The 18,940-nt window shown below is 50.3% G+C and overlaps 2 protein-coding genes across 10 annotated transcripts; one reads left to right on the forward strand and one right to left on the reverse strand.

Annotated features, from left to right (window-relative positions):
- Positions 1 to 127: 127 nt before the first annotated feature.
- On the reverse strand, positions 128 to 6,137 carry ATRAID (all-trans retinoic acid induced differentiation factor). 4 transcript variants are annotated; one of them, XM_084793052.1, is made up of 7 exons: positions 5,997 to 6,137; positions 4,946 to 5,064; positions 2,117 to 2,188; positions 1,651 to 1,722; positions 1,209 to 1,330; positions 709 to 806; positions 128 to 491 (listed from the first exon to the last, which is right to left on the reverse strand). In XM_084793052.1, the coding sequence occupies exons 1-7, from the start codon at positions 5,997 to 5,999 to the stop codon at positions 387 to 389; spliced, it is 591 nt and encodes a 196-aa protein (XP_084649178.1). In that variant the 5' UTR covers positions 6,000 to 6,137; the 3' UTR covers positions 128 to 386. The 4 variants fall into 4 exon arrangements, with proteins under 4 accessions (XP_084649178.1, XP_084649177.1, XP_084649179.1 ...); XM_084793051.1 differs by lacking the exon at positions 5,997 to 6,137 and adding an exon at positions 5,691 to 5,849; XM_084793053.1 differs by lacking the exon at positions 5,997 to 6,137 and adding an exon at positions 5,619 to 5,639.
- On the forward strand, positions 5,558 to 18,145 carry SLC5A6 (solute carrier family 5 member 6). Of its 6 annotated transcripts, none has more exons than XM_084793047.1 (18): positions 5,558 to 5,695; positions 6,621 to 6,782; positions 9,619 to 9,692; positions 10,754 to 11,297; positions 11,574 to 11,639; positions 11,911 to 11,962; positions 12,651 to 12,718; positions 12,965 to 13,119; positions 13,565 to 13,705; positions 13,869 to 13,998; positions 14,513 to 14,601; positions 14,870 to 14,982; positions 15,226 to 15,293; positions 16,117 to 16,203; positions 16,307 to 16,488; positions 16,668 to 16,771; positions 16,991 to 17,106; positions 17,261 to 18,145. In XM_084793047.1, exons 4-18 carry the CDS (start codon positions 10,905 to 10,907, stop codon positions 17,399 to 17,401), a joined length of 1,905 nt encoding a protein of 634 aa, XP_084649173.1. In that variant the 5' UTR covers positions 5,558 to 5,695; positions 6,621 to 6,782; positions 9,619 to 9,692; positions 10,754 to 10,904; the 3' UTR covers positions 17,402 to 18,145. The 6 variants fall into 6 exon arrangements, with proteins under 6 accessions (XP_084649173.1, XP_084649175.1, XP_084649174.1 ...); XM_084793049.1 differs by having other exon boundaries at positions 6,621 to 6,695; XM_084793048.1 differs by lacking the exon at positions 5,558 to 5,695 and adding an exon at positions 6,097 to 6,230.
- Positions 18,146 to 18,940: the final 795 nt, after the last annotated feature.

Below are 18,940 nucleotides of genomic sequence, written 5' to 3' on the forward strand. Positions count from 1 at the left end.
GCCGGGCACGTAAGGGGCGGGACCATGGGGGTGGGCCCACAGCATCACCGCTGAACAAAACCTTAGAGAGCCGAGACACCTGACCCTCCCAAATCAGCCCATCCAAACAAGAAACACGCAAAGGTAGGGCAGTATTCCCTAAAACAATGGGACGAAAAGTGTTTATTGTAGTCAATAATACAAACTAGTACTCCTCCACTCCTAACCGAGTGTCCACAAGACCCCTCCCCCAGGTGGTGCAATTTAACTCTTTCCTCATCTCTGGCAGCTTCAGCCTTGAGCAGCATTGGCTCGCCGGCCACTAGTGTTTGTCAGCGGAGCAAATCTTCCTGGCAGAGACGCAATAGATTAGGGTGCTCTCAGGTAAGCAGGAAGCTCTGTATGGTTCATGAAGCCTTGGCCTTTCGGCGCTGGGTTCCCCAAAGTAGAATGGAGATGGCTAGCGTGGCGGACCCCAGAATCCCAAAGAACATAAGCAGTGAAAAGGAGCCCTGTGATTAGCAATCAAACACACAACAAGTCACAGGGGTGCATACACACAGGGCCACGATCTAACACGCAGCTCTTTCTCAGCCACCCACCCCCTCATCTTGGGCACTTCCCTTAGAGTTTCCTACCAGCAACTGGCATCAGTTCCTTGTCTTGTATTTCCTTCAGAGAGGTTCTTGCCTAATGATTCCTTTATGTCTAAAAGGCCCAGTTCCTCACCTGCCTCATACACTTGTATCCATGGAAACCATCAGCACAAATGCACTGCAAAAGGCCAGGACCATCAGATGCACAAGAGCCGTTCTCAGGACACAGTTCTGAGAGCCAGAGAAAAACAGAGTCACTAGAGTCTAAGGCCACATGACCCTGAAGTGCCAACCTCCTGTGATCTCACAAGCTAAACAGGGCTGGGCCCTGGTACTTGTATGGAAGGATGTCACTGGATCTCATTAGGTATTTTTCTCAAATATCCGCTTAGATTCTCTTAATTATTTCTAGGTCAAAAGTAGAGGGAAAAGCTGGGCTGGGTGGGAAACACCTAACTTTGGATTTGGGAGGCAAGGGCAGGCAAATCTCTCTGAGTTCTGTTGTACACAAGTTCCAGATCAGAAAGAATCTGTCTCAGAAAACAAAAACCAACAAAAAATAGAAGAAAGATGAAAGAAAATAAAAATAGAAGGAAAAGTACTTCTTAGTGAGGCGGCCATACTGCAGCATACCTGGGCTGCTGGTGCTGTTGCAAAGGTCCTTTTGCCCTTGGCAAATTTGCTTGTCCATGAAAGAGGTAACATTTTCCCAGGCAGTAATACCTCCAGGACAGGTGACATCTTGTGGTAGTATCCTGAAGACAACACGCGTGAGCATGAATGCACAGCCAAAGAGGTTAAGGTATAGCTCAGCAGTAGAACAAACATCAGCAACACACATGCACACATGCACACATGTACACATGAACATGTATATATGAACTCACTCAGACACATGCACTCACTCGTGTGGCATGCATGCACAATCGTGTGGCATGCGCACGCACACATACACACACACACACACACACACACACACACACACACACACACATGCAGCAGCAGCAGCAGCAGCTACTCTGATGTTGCCGAGCACTTGGCAGTCTATGATTCTCTTTCCCACTCTGTTACTCACAGAGTCTGGAGCTGAGTAAAACCACGAAAGGTGTTGGCCAAATCACCCTTGAGAGGATTTGCTTGAAGGTCTCTGCAAAGGGCACACTGTTAGTATTCTGTCTAGAAGAGCATGCTATTAACCTGTATACTGCTTTCCTGGGCTGCTAATCCAGTTCTTTTTTTTCTTTTTTTCTTTTCTTTTTTTTTTTTTTTTTTTTTGGTTTTTTGAGACAAGGTTTCTCTGTGTAGCCTTGGCTGTCCTAGACTTGCTTTGTAGACCAGGCTGGCCTCGAACTCACAGCAATCCGCCTGTCTCTGCCTCCCGAGTGCTGGGATTAAAGGCGTGCGCCACCACGCCCGGCTCCAGTTCTTATCCTCAGTTGTACAGGTCTAGACACCACTAATCTACCTTTTACAGAGTTATCACCAAAGACTTTCCCATCACCATATTTACGTTTTGGGCAAGAAAACGCGTAAGCACTCACATGATAACAGCAGTGTAAGCCTGAAAGAAACTCTGACCAGGATCCTTCAGGGAACAGTTCTGGAGATCTAGCCTGAAGGAACAAAGTAGTTAGTGAAACTGCACTGCTTTCTCATGCCTCCTTAGGCTACACTGATGGGACACCATTATGTTCAGGACTGTAAGATTAAGGCTTTGGTAGTGGATACTGTGATTGCATATTCTCCAATCTAGTTAGCCTTAGCTACAAGTACACCTTTTTGTTTGTTTGTTGTTTCCACACAGGGTTTCTCTGTGTATCCCTGGCTGTCCTGGACTCACTTTGTAGACCAGGCTGGCCTCGAACTCACAGTGATCCACCTGCCTCTGCCTCCCTAAGTAATGGGATTACAGGCATGCACCACCACACCCAGCTACATGTAGACATTTTTCCCCCCGAGACAGGGTTTCTCTGTGTAGGCTTGGCTGTCCTGGTCTCACTTTGTAGACCAGGCTGGCCTCGAACTCACAGCAATCCGCCCGCCTCTGCCTCCCGAGTGCTGGGATTAAAGGCGTGCGCCACCACGCCCGGCCTACATGTAGACATTTTAATTTATCCTAAATTCGTTCAGTCTCACAAGTGACACTTCAAACACATATGAAATCGTGGCTCCTGTGCTGACCGGTGCTGATATGGAGCATTTTGATCAGCAGCAACTTCTGTTGGGCTACACAGTTCTAATTAGTGCAGCTATGTGGTGTGCAAATGTCTGAAGAAACTTTGTGGATTTCTTTTTTCTCATACTATGATTCTCAGACTTAGAAGTTTTTGTTGTTGTTTCTGGGGATTGAACCCAGGGCCTTGTGCATTTGAGGCAAGAACTGAATCACTGAGCCACAGCCACTGCTCTATACAGATTTTGTTTTGTTTTTCCAGACAGGGTTTCTCTGTTTAATAGCCCTGGCTGCCCTGGATCTCACTTTGTAGACCAGGGTGGCCTCAAACTCAGAGATCCGCCTGCCTCTGAGTCTGAGTGCTGGGATTAAAGGCGTGCGCCACCACCGTGCCCAGCTGACTTTGTTTTGTTTTGAAACAAGATCTCACTCTTGTAGCCCATTTTGGTCTCAACCTTGTGACAATCCTCCTGCCTTGGCTTCTCAAATGCAGGGATTAGAGACAAGAACCACACCGCTCAGGAGATCATTTCCTTTTGGGACAAGGTCTCAGTGTAGCCTAGGCTAGCCTCAGATTCACTAGGTAGCTGAAGGTTACCTTGCAAGGTTGATCCTCGTGCTAAGTATTGACAAATTTATGCCAGGCCCAGCCACAGAGATTTTAAATGAAAAGGGGGAAAAGGCAATAACTTAAGTTTTCCCAAAGCATATTTCCAGTCACAGATAATAGTAAATGCTTAGGGCTGGACAGATGGCTTAGAGGTTAAGGGCACTGACTGCTCTTCCAGAGGTCCTGAGTTCAATTCCCAGAAGCCACATGGTGGCTCACAACCATCTGTAATGGGAGCTGATGCCCTCTTCTGGCCTGCAGGTGTACATATAGGCGGAACATTGTGTAGATAATAATAAAGAAATAAATCTTTTTTTTTAAAAAATGGCAAATGCATAAAGACGTAAAGCCTTCAAGTTGGGTTGAAGCATTTAATCCCAGCGTTTAGGAGACAGAGGCAGGTGGATCTCTGAGTTTAAGACCAGTCTAGTTTATGGTATGAGTTCCTGGGCAGCCAGGGCTATCCATTAAAACCCTGTCTCAAAAAAATCAAACAAAGGACTTCAATATTATTTTTTTCATTTACTGAGTACCTACAAACTACAAAAATAATAACATTATAAAGCATATAACTTAGCATCTGGGCTGGTAGTGTAAGCCCATAATCCCAGCTACTCAGGAAGCTGAGGCAGGAGGATCACAAGCTCAAGGTTGGTGTGGACAATTTAGTGAGATCATGTGTCAAAAAGATAACTACTGGGCTGGAGAGATGGCTCAGTGGTTAAGAGCACTGACTGCTCTTCCAAAGGTCCTGAGTTCAATTCCCAGCAACCACATGGTGGCTCACAACCGTCTATAACGAGATCTTGTGCCCTCTTCTGGTGGGCATGTGCACATGCAGGCAAACATTGTATACATAATAAATAAATACATCTTAAAAAAAAAAAAAAAGACTACTGAAAGGAGTCAGGTGTAATGGCTCAGTCCTGTAATCCCAGTACTTGGGAGGCCGTAGCAGGGTTGATATGAGTTCGAGGCCATCTTGTGCTACATACTGAGTACCAGGATAGCCAGGACTATATAACACAACCCTGTTTCAAAGAAACAAAAAAGAAAAGCTAAGCCAAAAAAGGTAGCTTGACTAGCATGCACAAGGTCCTAGGTTCACTCCCTAGTACCCAGAACAACAATAACAAAATAACAACAAGACAGAAAAAAAAAAATTAAGGCTTAGCAGTTAAGAGTGAGTGCTGCTCCTGCAGAGAACCTACCTGCATTCAGGTCCCAGCACCCTCATCTGGCATTACACACACACACACTCTTAAAAAAAACAAAAAATAAAGTGAAGAAAAATTCAAGTGTATTTTAGTAAAAAATAATCCAAAGACTTAACAATAAAACTATTTCTAGATGATGACACAAAGGCCTATAAAATGGCAAAAACTATGACTTGTCCAGGAAAAAGAAATCAAAAGACTGTTTACCTATCGAAAAAAATACTACATCAAGTTTAAGCGTTTTAGAATCAAGCGTTAGATACCTCCAGTTAGGTACCAATATTTATCCCCAAAGCCAGTTAGGAAAGCCTGTAAACTCCAGTCTGGGAATTGTTTTTGCTATCCAAGGATGTCTCTTCTCCTCTCTCACCCCAAGATGGCGCCCTTTTGACTTAGACAGCATCGGGCCTGCATTAGCTTGGATGTCTCCTCACAGTAAGCAGCTACTCTGGACAGATTTTGCACACTTCCCGGACACTGGGTGCATATCTGCAGAAGAAAAAGAAACCTTATTAAGACACCAGAAAGAAAAAGGTAGATCAAGCAAAGATCGAGAGTGTCAGTACGCTCTCGAGAATTCCTATAACACAGAGCGGCAATAGAACCCGTATTTTCCCTTTTACAATCCGGCACCAAATCAATGCACTGTACAAGTGTTCGCCTCATCTTTGAGAATCGTTACTGGACTATATCATATCCTCTGCAGAGGCTTATCCGCCCGACGGGCATGGTTTGGCAAGTGTTAAAAGGCTGCAGGTACACAACGTACTTTAACATCACAAGATACAGTGACAGTGCACCACGCACAGTATTCGTGCAATGACTGCTGGAAGGAAACACAAGGGACTGTGGAGCGCAAAGAACAACTCAAAGTTATTCAAAAGCAAGGAGATCAAATTTCAAAGGTCTCTGAATGTGGGCAGGGCGAAGGTGCCAGAGGCCGGACTACGTGAGCACTCGGGAGCACGGTCCCCGCAGGCTCAGGACTACGGGAAGCTTCAGGGACGAAAAGTGAGCTTCGGGCTGGCCAAGGGGACGGCTACCGGCGGGCGAGCTCGACACAAGGCTGACGGCCAGCGACCTTCTTCAGCCACATCTCAAACTTTCTTCTGTACCTCAGGTAGAGCCAGGGCCCTTTCCACGCCCAGGGCCAGGAGCAGGGCAGCAGCCCACGGTATCGGGCTCACACAACTGCCCGGCTCCCGGGACGCCATTTTCCATTCCAATCAACCTTCTTGACAGCTCGCGAGAGCTGAGCGTGAGGCTCCGCCTTAAGGCGTGGCCTAGCCTTGTAAAGGCTGCCACTCTGGGGCGTGGCCTAATCCGCCCTCTGCAGGCGCCGCGGGGCGTGGCCTAGTTTGCCAGAGGGCTTGGGGCTGCTCACGGGTTTCTGGGCTCATGTTGGCGGTGGGCAGACCCACCATCTCTCCAGTCTTCCTGTAGCGCAGGCCTCTCCTGTCACCGCTTAGTTGCTTTGAGCGTATTGCAAGGTGCCTCAGCCCGGTGCGGACGGCCGGGCCGCTTCATCCGCCCTGAGTAAACATGGCGGCTCGGCGACCAGGGCGGGCGGGGGGCGGGGTCCCGCTGTCACCGAGCCGGACGCTGCGGGCCGGGCCTGCTGGCGGGCCAGCTACCCACGTGTGGAGATCTCGCAGGTGGGCCGGGCCGGGCCGGGGTGGGGTGTACGGGGCGAGGCGGGGATTGGGCAAGGGGCCCAGAGGCTGGGTTCAGTCGCCTGGGGGCGGGAGGGGCGGAGCTGGGAGGGGCGGGGCGGAGTGAGCCTCTCAGCGTGGGCTTTGGGGACAGTCTTAAATGCTAGCGCAAAGTGGTGGGTTCGCCACGTGTGGAGAGAAGAGGAAAACTGAGCCGAAAGAGGGTAAGGGTGATGGAGGAGCGAAGATCCGAGGGCGAAGGGCAAACGCTGGTAGGAGGACACGAGCCTGCCTGGGAACTCTTTACCTTAATGTTGCGCAGTGTTCCCGAGCCCGGGCACCAAGGTGAAGCGGGAAAGTCGCTTTCCTAACTCATTTTCTTTGCTTTCCCAGGAATAGAACAATGCTGGTTTGGGAAAGAACGAAGGAACTTTGGTAATCCTGGACGAACCACCGACGCTAGGCAAGGTAGCGCTTCCGCAGAGTGCCTGGAGTCCTGACTGGAAGGGCGCTGGGAGAGACCCCTCACACTTAAGGGGACTACTATTGGTCTTGGTGAGGACCCCTCAAAAGGTCACCAAAGACAGATGGAGTTCATCTTAGTAACATGCCTGTGTTTTCCTTTCTACATGCTTTGCCTGGAAATTCTGAGTTTACCTTTATTAATACATTTAGCTGCTAGAATGTTTTGTTTTAATGAGAAAGGCAATTTAGCTCTTGAGGAATTTTAAACCCTAGACGTAGGTGGCAGTTGGCCCTGCAGGTGTTCCCGTACATTTCAAAGGGAAAGAAGGTGTGGATTTAGCGCTGTGACCCAATGATTTCCTAGTACTACAAGAAACAAACCCACACACCCTCAGTTCCTTTCACTGCAACCCAGTGCAGTGTGTGACTACAGTGAGACTTTTTTTTTTTCCTTTTTTTGGTTTTTCTCTGTGTAGCCTTGGCTGTCCTGGGCTCACTTTGTAGACCAGGCTGGCCTTGAACTCAGAGATCTGCCTGCCTCTGCCTCCCCTAGTGCTAGGATTAAAGGCGTGGTCCACAATGCCCTGCTTACAGTGAGGCTTTTTAAGAGGGGGAACCTTACTTAGTAAAATAATTTGGCCTGCTTTTGGCTACTACTCTGAGATAGACCTGTTTGTTGGTGTGAATCAGGGGAGTTTTTGGAAAGCCACTGTTCTTTTCCTAGAATTGGATCATGTGAAATTAAGGCTGTGTTACTGGGTTGGCATTTTCCTGTCTGCTTAGAGCTTCTTCCTCCATCCTAGAGGATTCTTAGTGCCTTATATGCAAATAAGGAAACAAGTAGAGGGACCCAGTCAGTCCAGGGACCAACCCCCCGCCCCCAAACCCTTGGTGTTTTTATTTTGAGACAAAGTCTCACTCACTATGTAGCTCTGGTTGGGCTGGAATTCATAGAGATCCATCAATCTCTGCCCTCTGTGTGCTAGGATTATAAGATTAGCCTATAGAGGTTTTCTTGTCTTTCTTTCTGTGTAACAGCCCTAGCTGTCCTGGAACTCACTCTATAGACCAGGCTGGCCTTGAACTCAAGATCCGCCTGCCTCTGCCTCCTGGTGCTGGGATTAAAGGCGGGTGCCACCACCTAGTTTTCATCATCTCATAGCAGTGACAGTTTGCCAAAGAGTGATAGCTTATCATGGTGTTACAATATACAAAGGCCTGGGGCATCCCTGTTGGGCTTCCTTGTTGTTGTTGTTTGTTTTGTTTTTTTGAGACAGGGTTTCTCTGTGTAGACTTGGCTGTTCTAGACTCTATTTGTAGACCAGGCTGGCCTCGAACTCACAGTGATCCACCTGCCTCTGCCTCCCAAGTGCTGGGATTAAAGGCGTGTGCCACCATGCCCAGGCCTGTTGGGATTCTTGATCTAGAGACTAGCATTTGTGACAGTAGGACATGTGACCTGAGCTCAGACACTCCCCCCCCCTTTTACTTTTATCTCTCCAGACAGGATTTCTCTCTCTAGATAGGGTTTCTCTGTGTAGCCTTGGCTGTCCTAGAACTTCCACTGTAGACCAGGCTGACCTCGAACTCAGAGATCCGCCTGCCTCTGCCTCCCAAGTGCAGGGATTAAAGGGGTGTGCCGCCACCACCTGGCTATCCTGTGCTTATGCAGGATAGAAGATTCTACAGCAACCAACACACAAAACAGAGGAAGTTGCTTGTGTTTATAGAACTTAGAGAAGAAGGTGTTGGGTTTAGAAAGGTGGGGTCTCAAAGTGTAGTGACGCATACTAGATGGATAAGAGCCATAGTCTATTAGGAAGAGCCTCTAGGCTGCTGTAAGCTGGGAATTTAGTACCTAGGGAGAGTACTAGATAGGCTCTAAGGTGTGGCTGGTTTCTCTGAAGGGACAAAAATATGAACTAGTGACAGTAAGGCACTTTACTTACTGCTCACACAGCAGGTATTCAGAGAATGTTTTGGCTTTTCAAGACAGGATTTCTCTGTGTGGCTTTGGCTGTCCTGGACTTGCTTTGTAGGCCTTGAACTCACAGATATCCACCTGCCTCTGCCTCCCTGAGTGCTGGGGTTAAAGGCGGGTGCCACCACTCCTGCCTGTATTCAGAGAATGCCAACTGTCATAAGTTAGGCTTTATAAATGCATAGCATTCTCTGGTTTCCCCTGTGTGCCAGTGAGTACTTCTAGGGAATTGCTTTTGAAGACAGGCAGTACACTTGGAAGAGTAGGCTGGATGAGGACTCCCTAGGCCTAGGTCCCTAATGCTGCCTTTGACAGTTATGCTTTTAGAAGGGTTACTTGAGAGGCGAGGGGGTAGCTCCGTAGGTCAAGGGCTTGCCATCTAAGTATGAAGACCAAAGCATGGCTGTTGCCCATAGACCTCTGTAGGCGGCTCGGGAAGCCCTGCCTGGAAAGTGGCTGAGGAAGATACCTGACGGCAGCCTGTAGCTTCCACATACTCATGAATCTGTCACATACATACAAACATACACACTGGGAAAAGAGTGAGCTTGAGTGATCTGGGCCTTTGTGTGTTTCTGTGTGAAATGAGTGATTTACGCTGAATCGTGTGATCTCACCTTTGTTCTTTTAAAGATTGTGGCATATTCTTAGAATTACTACCTTTTTGTGTGGCGTTAGAAAAGCAACTTTCCGAGGCTTCTCTAGGCAACTCCTGTCTAGCTCAATCTAGCACACAGGGTGCCAAGAGCGGTTTAGGCTCAGAGCCTAATCCATCTAAGAATGCTGCTGAGTATGAGCTCTCTGCTCCTCTCTGGAGCCCCGAGGGTTGAGTGGGGCACATAGGGTGATAAGGCCCACTTGAGGCACAGTGCTTGGCTCCCTGGTGAGCCCAGAACAAATAGCACCTGTGCTTTTCTCTAACTCCACTTCTTGCTCTCTCCTCAGCTAACAGAATTGGAGACTCTACCCTCTGTCCTGCTCCAGGCAGCTCTGCCTCAGAACAGGGATTGCTTCTCCAGGTATGTGTCTGTTTTCAGCAGGATGGTTGGGACCACTTACATCCCTTGCTTGCTGTTCACCTTGCTGCTAGTTCTGTCTTTTCTGAAGTCCTGGAGTCCTACCCTTGACTCTTTTGGCTGCTTTACAGTGCCCCATCACCTTGTCTATCTTGCTATTTTAAAGAGTTGTTTGTGTATATGGCTGTTTTGCCTGCATGTATGCATGCCTCACATGTGTGCTGCATGCCACAGAGGGCGTAAGAGGGAGTCAGGTCCCCTGGAACTGGAGTTACAGATGCTTGTGAGCTGCCATATGGATGCTGGGAATAGAAGCTAGGTCCTCTGCAAGAGCAAGTACTCTTAAGCACTGAGTATCTCTGCAGGCCCTGTCTGTCTCAGTTTTGAATCCTACCACTCTGACCAGAACCACTCTTGACTGGTGTGTCTGGCAGGGAGGGTTTCTCTAGTGATATTAGGGATATTTAGGAAGGAGTACACCTGGGCAGTGGTGGCACATGCCTTTAATCCCAAAAGAAAGAGAGGGGTACAGAATGACTGGGCTGCTGATGTTCTGAATGGGGGTGAAGCTGTCAGGGAGGTGAGCTCAATGGTTAGTGGGGGGGGGGGAGAATGATGCCTCAGCGAGGTGGAGGAAGGTGAATAGGGGAAACCCTGCTGTCAATAGTCTCCATTTCTTCCCTGCTGGGCTGTGGCGCCAGGCTGGGCTCTGCTGGCTCAATACATTGTAGTGACTGGGTCTGTGCCTGCAAATGGAAGTAGGGGATTATATGAAGAAAATTAGGCTAGAGTTGATTTTTATTTTACTACTTGGGTGGAGAAACAAGAAAGGTCTTGAATTTCATAGCTGCACACCCAAAGGTCCTGGCCAAGTTCCTGTCTTGTGTCTGTCTCAGCTCTGCTGCTCCCTCCCTCCCTCCCACCGAACAAGCCTACCCCATGCCTTGCAGGCAGTCACCGCTGTGTTGCCTGGCTAGTCTGAGTTTGGCCATGACAGGTCTAAAGCCTGTAGGTGGCCAGCCATGGGGGCAGGGTAGGCGTGACTGAGAGGAGAATTCTTCCAGCTCCCCCCTGGACCATGTCGCTGGGTGGAAGAGGAACGCTGTGAAACACAGCCAGGAGCCAGCCTGGAGTCATTTGCCTGTACCTGCTCACTCAAGTGACCGCTGAGAGCCCAGGAGTCTCAAGTTGGGGCAAAACACAGGCACAGCGAGGATGAGTGCTGGGGAGAGCACTACAGCTTCCTTCCACACAGCCTCAGACAGCAGCAGGGTTAGCTCCACCTTCTCTGTTGTGGACTATGTGGTGTTCGGCCTGTTGCTGCTCCTCTCCCTCGTCATCGGGCTCTATCATGCTTGCCGTGGCTGGGGCCGCCATACTGTCGGTGAGCTGCTTATGGCAGACCGCAAAATGGGCTGCCTTCCGGTGGCACTGTCCCTACTGGCCACCTTCCAGTCAGCCGTGGCCATCCTGGGGGCACCAGCTGAGATCTACCGATTTGGAACCCAGTATTGGTTCCTGGGGTGCTCCTACTTCCTGGGACTGCTGATCCCTGCGCACGTCTTCATCCCTGTCTTCTACCGCCTGCATCTTACCAGCGCCTATGAGGTAAGCAGGAAGGGGTGGCTGCCACCAAGAAGAGGCTGTCAGCCTGGACACGTCCACCTAAAGAATAACTGCACCCAGGTCCTCCCTTCTTCCCAGGAGGAGCTAAGCTGGGGGAGGGGCAGGAGAGTGCCAGGCTCAGGGGGTCTGGAGTATATGCTTTGGATCTCCATCCCCTTGTTTACTAGGCCTCTTGAGGAACGAGCCTATGGGTTGTGAGGGTTGGGGTCCAGCAACATCACGCCATAAAGGCTGTGTGCATTCTTTGTAACCTCCTAGTACCTGGAGCTCCGCTTTAATAAAGCAGTGCGGATCTGTGGGACTGTGACCTTCATCTTTCAGATGGTAAGTGGAATAGTGTGGCAACAGCCTGGGTCATGGGAGGGGAGCTGAACTCAGGCTCCAGAAGTGGGAGGAGCTTTCCTTGCTCTCAAACCGACAGGATTAAAATGCCTATCAGTGGCAATGTGGCCACGTCCCTGATGCCATCCTATCCAGTGCCACTGAAGATGTGACAGTGGTGGCAAGTCAGGTGTTGGGAGAAGTGAGGGAAGTGAGCCCAGGTGAAGTCCACCTGCGTCTCTTACCCCCTCACATCCTCTCCCACAACCTATAGGTGATCTACATGGGAGTTGCTCTCTATGCACCGTCTTTGGCCCTCAATGCAGGTGAGGAGGCCGACTGGGAAAATGCCTTAGGAGGGCAGAGAGGGTAGAGTACTACAAACAGTCTGACCTTGAGAGTTGACCCATTGACTGTGCCCTATGCTTGGTCTGTGCCTGTGGCAGAGGTAGACTTGGTTCATTTCAGCTGACCAAACATTACCATGCCACACCTGAACTGGTTAATCAACATTTCAGTGGCGCTATGAAAATGTTTTTCCTCATGTTGAGGAATGGTTTATTCGATCTTTAGTGATGAATTGCCTTTTTTGTTTGTTTGTTTGTTTGTTTTTTTGTTTTGTTTTGTTTTTTCGAGACAAGGTTTCTCTGTGTAGCCTTGGCTGCCCTGGACTCACTTTGTAAACCAGGCTGGCCTCGAACTCACAGCGATCCGCCTGCCTCTGCCTCCCGAGTGCTGGGATTAAAGGCGTGTGCCACCACGCCCGGCTGAATTGCCTCATTTTTATGGTGGATTTTTGTTTGTTTTTTGAGACAAAGTCTCTATGTAGCCAGCTGTTCTGGCTCTTTGCTATATAGTCCAGGCTAATCTCTCAGAGACCCACCTGTCTCTGCCTCCCAGAATGCTGGGATTGAGGGCATGGGGCACCTTCTCTGTGATTTGAGTAGCTACCCTCAGCAAGGCTTCCCTGAAAGACCTTCTAGAGAGAGGAGTGTGACTTTTATCTGTTGACAGTGACTGGATTTGATCTATGGCTGTCTGTGCTGGCCCTAGGAATCGTCTGCAACATCTACACTGCACTGGTAATTTCAGTAGTTCCTGGGATAATGGCAGGAAGATGGGGAAAGGAAAGGGGATAGCATAACAGACACAAGAAAGGGGATGACGTTTCAGGGTGGGGCAGGGTGGAAAAGATAAGTGTGGGCTATGAAAGTAGGAAGTGCAGTGACTCCAGCAGTGTCAGGACTGTGCAAGGGCTTTCTTGGTGGTGTAGTGTCCACCTCCTCTGGCTGACTTGACGTTTTTGACAGATACTGTTTTTCCTGCAGGGTGGGCTGAAGGCTGTCATCTGGACAGATGTGTTTCAAACCCTGGTCATGTTCCTAGGGCAGCTGGTGGTCATCATTGTAGGATCGGCCAGAGTGGGTGGCTTAGGGCATGTCTGGGATGTGGCTTCCAAGCATGGTCACATCGCTAAACTTGAGTAAGTATGTGCTTTCCCTGACTGGTATCTATAGCACCTAGGGGCTGAGTCCATTTCAGAGCCTGGTCTGTAAGCAGAAAGCTAGCAAACCCCAAATAGGGAGAAAGGTGATGGTGGGGGCCTGGCTGGTGTTTATAGGCCGGGACATTGCCTTGATGCATGCCTGAGATGAGGCTAGGCTTCCTGAGCCACCCCTTGAGTCTCCTGGCTCCGTGCTTCTGTCATTCTCATGGCCTAGAGGTGGTGGCTCAGTTTTGTTCTTCACTGACCTCTCTTACCATAGAGATGAACATCTTGGCTATGGCAGTGACCAGGTGGTTTTGTTATGTTTGTTTTCCAAGACAGGGTTTCTCTGCGTAGTCTTGGTTGTCCTGGACCCCCAGCCTCCCCAGTGCACCTCAGGTGTGCACCGCACCTTGCTCACCAGGTAGTATTTTTATTACAGGCTGGATCCCGACCCCTTTGTGCGTCATACTTTCTGGACTCTGGCCTTTGGGGGTGTCTTTATGATGCTTTCCTTGTATGGAGTGAATCAGGCTCAGGTGCAGCGCTACCTCAGTTCCCACTCAGAGAAGGCTGCTGTGCTGTGAGTGCCGGGATGGGAAGGTTTGGAGAAAGCACTTGGGAAGGGCTTCCCTAAAGGCAACGGGATGGGACAGGATTCAGGGTGCCCAACCCTTACTGGGGACTTTATGGAGTTCAGACAGGCATGTGTAAGAGTCTGTTAATGTCATCTTGGTCTCTTGCAGCTCCTGCTATGCAGTGTTCCCCTGCCAGCAAGTGGCCCTCTGTCTGAGTTGCCTCATTGGCCTGGTCATGTTTGCCTACTATAAGGAATATAATATGAGCCCCCAGCAAGAGCAAGCAGCCCCTGACCAGGTGAGAAGGCCACTCTGCCGCCTTCTTGTGCTCGTGAGAAGCTAGTCCGGGTCCCTAAGCGGAGCATTTGTGTGGCTGAACTGGAAAAAACAGATGAATAGTTCTTTGCTGCCCTGAGTTCCCAGCTGTCTAGCATGTCAGATTCCGGTCTCCATCTTATCTAATCACCCCATTTGATGGGTGGGGACCAACTGATACCAACTCCCCTCATGCTCTGTTGGAAACTGTTACCTGCCTGCTCTCATCTAAGCTTCCCAATAGCCTCATTTTACAGAAGACAGGTTTGGTGAGGTAGGCAGCATGCTGACCTCACACTGCTCATCGGAGGTGGCCCTGATTGGGCTGTGTGTGGTTGCTCTTCAGAGCCCATTTCTCCCTACTTGAGGCAGATGCCTTCATGTCTGGCTCCCCTTCCTGGTGCACCCAGGTTCCGGGTTGCCAAGGGTGTGTCCAGGGGCTTCTCCACACAGAAGCAGAAGGTGGCGTTGCTTTGAGTGCTCTGTTGTGCTTGCAGTTAGTCCTCTACTTTGTGATGGACCTCCTGAAGGACATGCCAGGGCTGCCTGGGCTCTTCGTTGCCTGCCTCTTCAGTGGATCCCTCAGGTAACTCCTGCAGCTGGAACAGTGTGCCCATCTGTCTTGGATGGCAGGGCACAGTTTAGCTTCTCCCAAGACAAACTTTCATTTGACAGTATCAGTCATCTACTTGGTCAAATCTGTACTTTCATCAGAAAAGGCTTGCCTTCAAACCTCTGGGGTAGCCTGGGCTATGGACAGGGTGGTGTCTTATCTTTATGCCTGTGTAGCGTCCTTAGCTCTGCTTTTCCTGGCTCTCAGAGCTGACCCAGCACGTCTCTTTGCCCTCCTGCAGCACCATATCCTCGGCATTCAATTCACTGGCAACTGTCACGATGGAAGACCTGGTCCAACCTTGGTTCCCTGAGTTGACAGAAACCCGCGCCATCATGCTTTCTCGAATCCTTGGTAGGGCTGCTCTTAAGTCTTGTTTATTTTGAGATAGACCCTGACCACTGTTACCGCTCTTCTGAGATTGTTTGTCCTGGCCTCAGCACGTGCCTCATGCAGCACACAGCCTTCATGTACTGCATGCAGGAATGAGGGTCTCTGGCTGAGGACAGAGCAGCCGGGGCTGGGAGGTACAGACATGGTAGTTTGGTTGGAGGGTGTGTTGCTCATCAGTTTATTTCCTCTCTTGTTTCTCTCCAGCCTTTGCCTATGGACTGCTATGCCTGGGAATGGCCTATATTTCTTCTTATCTGGGATCAGTGCTCCAGGTAGTGATTGTGGAGACGAGAAAGAAGCCCTTGACAGGGGGTGGGAGGATATGTTTGAAACAGGAAATGAAGACATATGTTTTGAGAGGGATCTAATTAAGTTGGGCTTGGTGATGCATACATTTTTTGTGTGTGAGGGGTGGGGGGTGGAGGGAATGGGGGTTTCGAGATAGGGTTTCTCTGTGTTATAGCTCTGGCTGTCCTGGACTCACTTTGTAGACCAGGCTGGGCTCACAGAGATCTACTTGCCTTGCCTCCAGTGCTGGGATTACAGGTGTGTACCACCACACCCAGCTTTTGGTGCATACCTTTTAATCCCAGCACTTGGAAGGCAGAGACAGATGGATCTCTGAATTTAAGGCCAAGCTGGTCTATAGAGCTACTTCCAGGACAGCCAGGGCTACACACAAAAAAAGCCCTGTCTTGAAAAAAATCAAAAAAAGAAAAGTACATTTAGTTATTTCCTGTGTGTGGATACTCATGCTAGTATTCAAGTGGAGGTTCTTGCCTTGCACCATGTGGGTCCTGGACATTGAACCGAGGCTGTCAGCCTTGACAGCAAACACCTTTATCCCCTGAGCCATCTCACTAGCCCCATAAATTCTTAGCCTTTAACTATAAACAGACTCTCAAGTGGCCAAGAGCCCCAGTGTCATTTCTAGGATGTTGTTAGCATAGAGAGACCTAGAGTTCTGCCTCAGAGCCCAGAGTGCATCTCCACAGCCATTCCTGCTCTGGAAGAAATCAGCAGCTGATGTCACTGGACATTGAGGCTGGGGTCTCTGACCCTGTGTGTTCTTTTCTCTGTTTCCGTCAACTTCAGGCGGCACTCAGCATCTTTGGCATGGTTGGAGGGCCACTGCTGGGCCTCTTCTGCCTTGGGATGTTCTTTCCATGTGCCAACCCTCCTGTGAGTGGCTCATCTGGCTCCCCAGATATGCATGTGGATGGAACTGGGCTGCTGGGGAGGTCTGTGGTTGGCCTGTGACAGAGTTGACAGTGTCTCTGGGCAGGGTGCCATCATAGGCCTGTTGGCTGGACTCACCATGGCCTTCTGGATCGGCATCGGGAGCATAGTGAGCAGGATGAGTTCTGCCGCGGCGTCCCCTCCCCTTAATGGGTCCAGCTCCTTCCTGCCCAGCAATCTGACCATCGCCACTGTGACCACCCTGATGCCTTCCACCACACTATCCAAGTGAGGCAGGGCTCAGTCTTTCTCCTCGGGTGGTAGCTCAGCTTTTCTAAGGGGAGGGGTCACCGTAGGCCGTAAGCAGGTTTAGGTTGGGTTCTAAGACCTTGTAGGTAGTGGGTGGCTCGAAGCGCCTGAAGAATGCCCTGCCAAAGCACTGCTCACTGTCTTTTCCTCCCACCCAGGCCCACAGGGCTGCAGCGCCTCTACTCCCTGTCCTATTTGTGGTACAGTGCGCACAACTCCACCACAGTCATCGTAGTGGGCCTGGTTGTCAGTCTGCTCACCGGTGAGGGCATGGGATTGCCACACAGAAAAAACAGGAGCTGACAGGGACTTTTTAGTCTGGGGGAGGTGGGACCCTGCCCTTGGGACACGGAGTGTCAGCAGCAGCCAGTCATCTTCTCTGCTGACATCTGAGTGGTCTGGAGGACTGAGGCCTCAGACAGGGAGAGCAGGGTGCTTGCTGCTCTGAGGGGCTCTGACTGACAAGCACCTTTGCCTTCAGGGGGAATGCGGGGCCGGGCCCTGAACCCCGGCACCATTTACCCTGTGTTGCCAAAGCTCCTCGCACTCCTGCCCTTATCCTGCCAGAAGCGGCTTCGCTGGAGAAGCCACAGCCAGGTGAGGCCTGCTGTCCTGTGTGGCCATTCTACTGCCCTCCTGCTCCCCACACTGGGCCTGCCTGGCTCCCTTCTGGGAAGGTCTGAAGTGGACTGCCTCACCTTGGCTCCGCCTGCCCTTGCCCATCCTCATCTCTGTCCTTTGTGTTTCCCAGGATGTTCCCGTGGTCCCCAACCTGTTTGCAGAGAAGATGAGGAATGGAGCGCTGCATGACAGCAAAGAGAGGATGGCCGAAGACAGCCTTGTCCACCAGCCGCGCAGCCCTGCCTACGTTGTCCAGGAGACCTCCCTGTGACCAGTGATGGGAACGCAAGCCTCCAGTCTGTCCTCAGAGCAGAAGAGCAGCCAGAGGGCATTTTATAGTGCAGAGATGAGTCACTGGGGTGCTCTGCAGTGCTCTGCGCCCAGGACGACCTAGCCCATAGCAGAGGACCTTGATCTTTAATGTTTTCACTTCCATGGAAGCTGTTGCATGCAAGGGTGAGACAGTTTTTCCTTATCCCTTGCCAGTCTTCTCTTAGGATCAGGTTTGTAAGGTACAGAATTATGTTACAAGTGGGGAAATAAATGAATATTCCGAGAAAAGGGTGGCTTTTGACTAAGTATGACCAGGGACCTTTGGAGTGAGTAGGAGCAGTATTTCTTACAACTGCCCTGCGGCCTGGCTTAGCAAGATTGACCAGCTCCACCAGTAAGCATGGGGCTGATTCCCTCACTCCCAAGTCAACCTGGGTCATCTCAGCCCCCGTGGGCTCCTGCGCTCACTTGCAGGTTAGCTGTAATCCCTCTCATTCTTTCTGCCTACTTTGATTCTTGAGAGGGAGGCTTTGGTGTCCCTAGTGTAGAGGGGACAAGTTTTCTACATCACAGGCCCCACCCCTCCTCAGGTGGTACTTAAGAGACCCTTACACAGTGTGCTGTACTGTGAACTCCTAAACCGGGGCACCCTCGTGTCATTCTGTCATCTGTGCACCTATTTCCTTTTGGAGTTTCCTCGTGCATTTTGTTCCTAGGGAATAAAAATAGCTGTTAAACCTCCTGTCTGTCCTCTGTGTTCCTTCAAGTAGCTACCCGTCCCCTGGAGAAGATAGAATCTCTGTGTGTAGGTGTTTTCCTCTACTGAGGCGGAGGACTTGTGGCCTCCAGTCTCTGCAGGTGGCTGGAGGCGGGGGGCAGAGTTAGGTTCGTTGGTTTTTGAAGTCTCATCCCATCACCTGCCAATTTCAGTTGTCAACACAAGAACTGCTTTGAGATTTTTACTGTTGAGGCCAGAGAAAGGATATAACTGGAGGAATGGCACTGGCTTGTGTGGTGAGGAGAGTACTAATAAGGCGCTGCCTCCCAGATGCAGTGCTTCCCTGCTTGGCCCCGTCCTGCCATTCAGAGCAGCTGTGCACAAGTTCCTGGATCTCAATAGAGACATGGGGCCAGGCAGATCTGAGGGTTAAGCAACAGCTCATGCTGTTCCATACCCCGTGTGCCTCAACCTCCACCCCAAGTTTGGCTAGAGAAGTAAAGTGTAGGCCAGTGAGATGGCTGTGAAGCCCACTTACCTGAGTTCCATCCCCAGGGCAGGCATACAGGAAAGTCAGATAGCAAAAACATGACTCTAGTACCCCATGGCACATGCACACACACCATGTAGGGGAGCACATCTGTGGTGTCAGAACTTGGGGAGCCACAAAGATCACAACAGAGATCACAACAGGAGCTAGTTCCCACTGTTGGCTAGGCTGGCCACAAACCCCTGGGATGACATGGTCCTATTGCCCCAGTGTCCCACGTGACTGGGCTATAGATGTGTGACTTCATGAGTCACCTTTCACTCCCTTTC

This window comes from Acomys minous (genome assembly GCF_964271855.1).
Source record: "Acomys minous genome assembly, chromosome: 8".
Lineage (NCBI taxonomy): Eukaryota > Metazoa > Chordata > Mammalia > Rodentia > Muridae > Acomys > Acomys minous.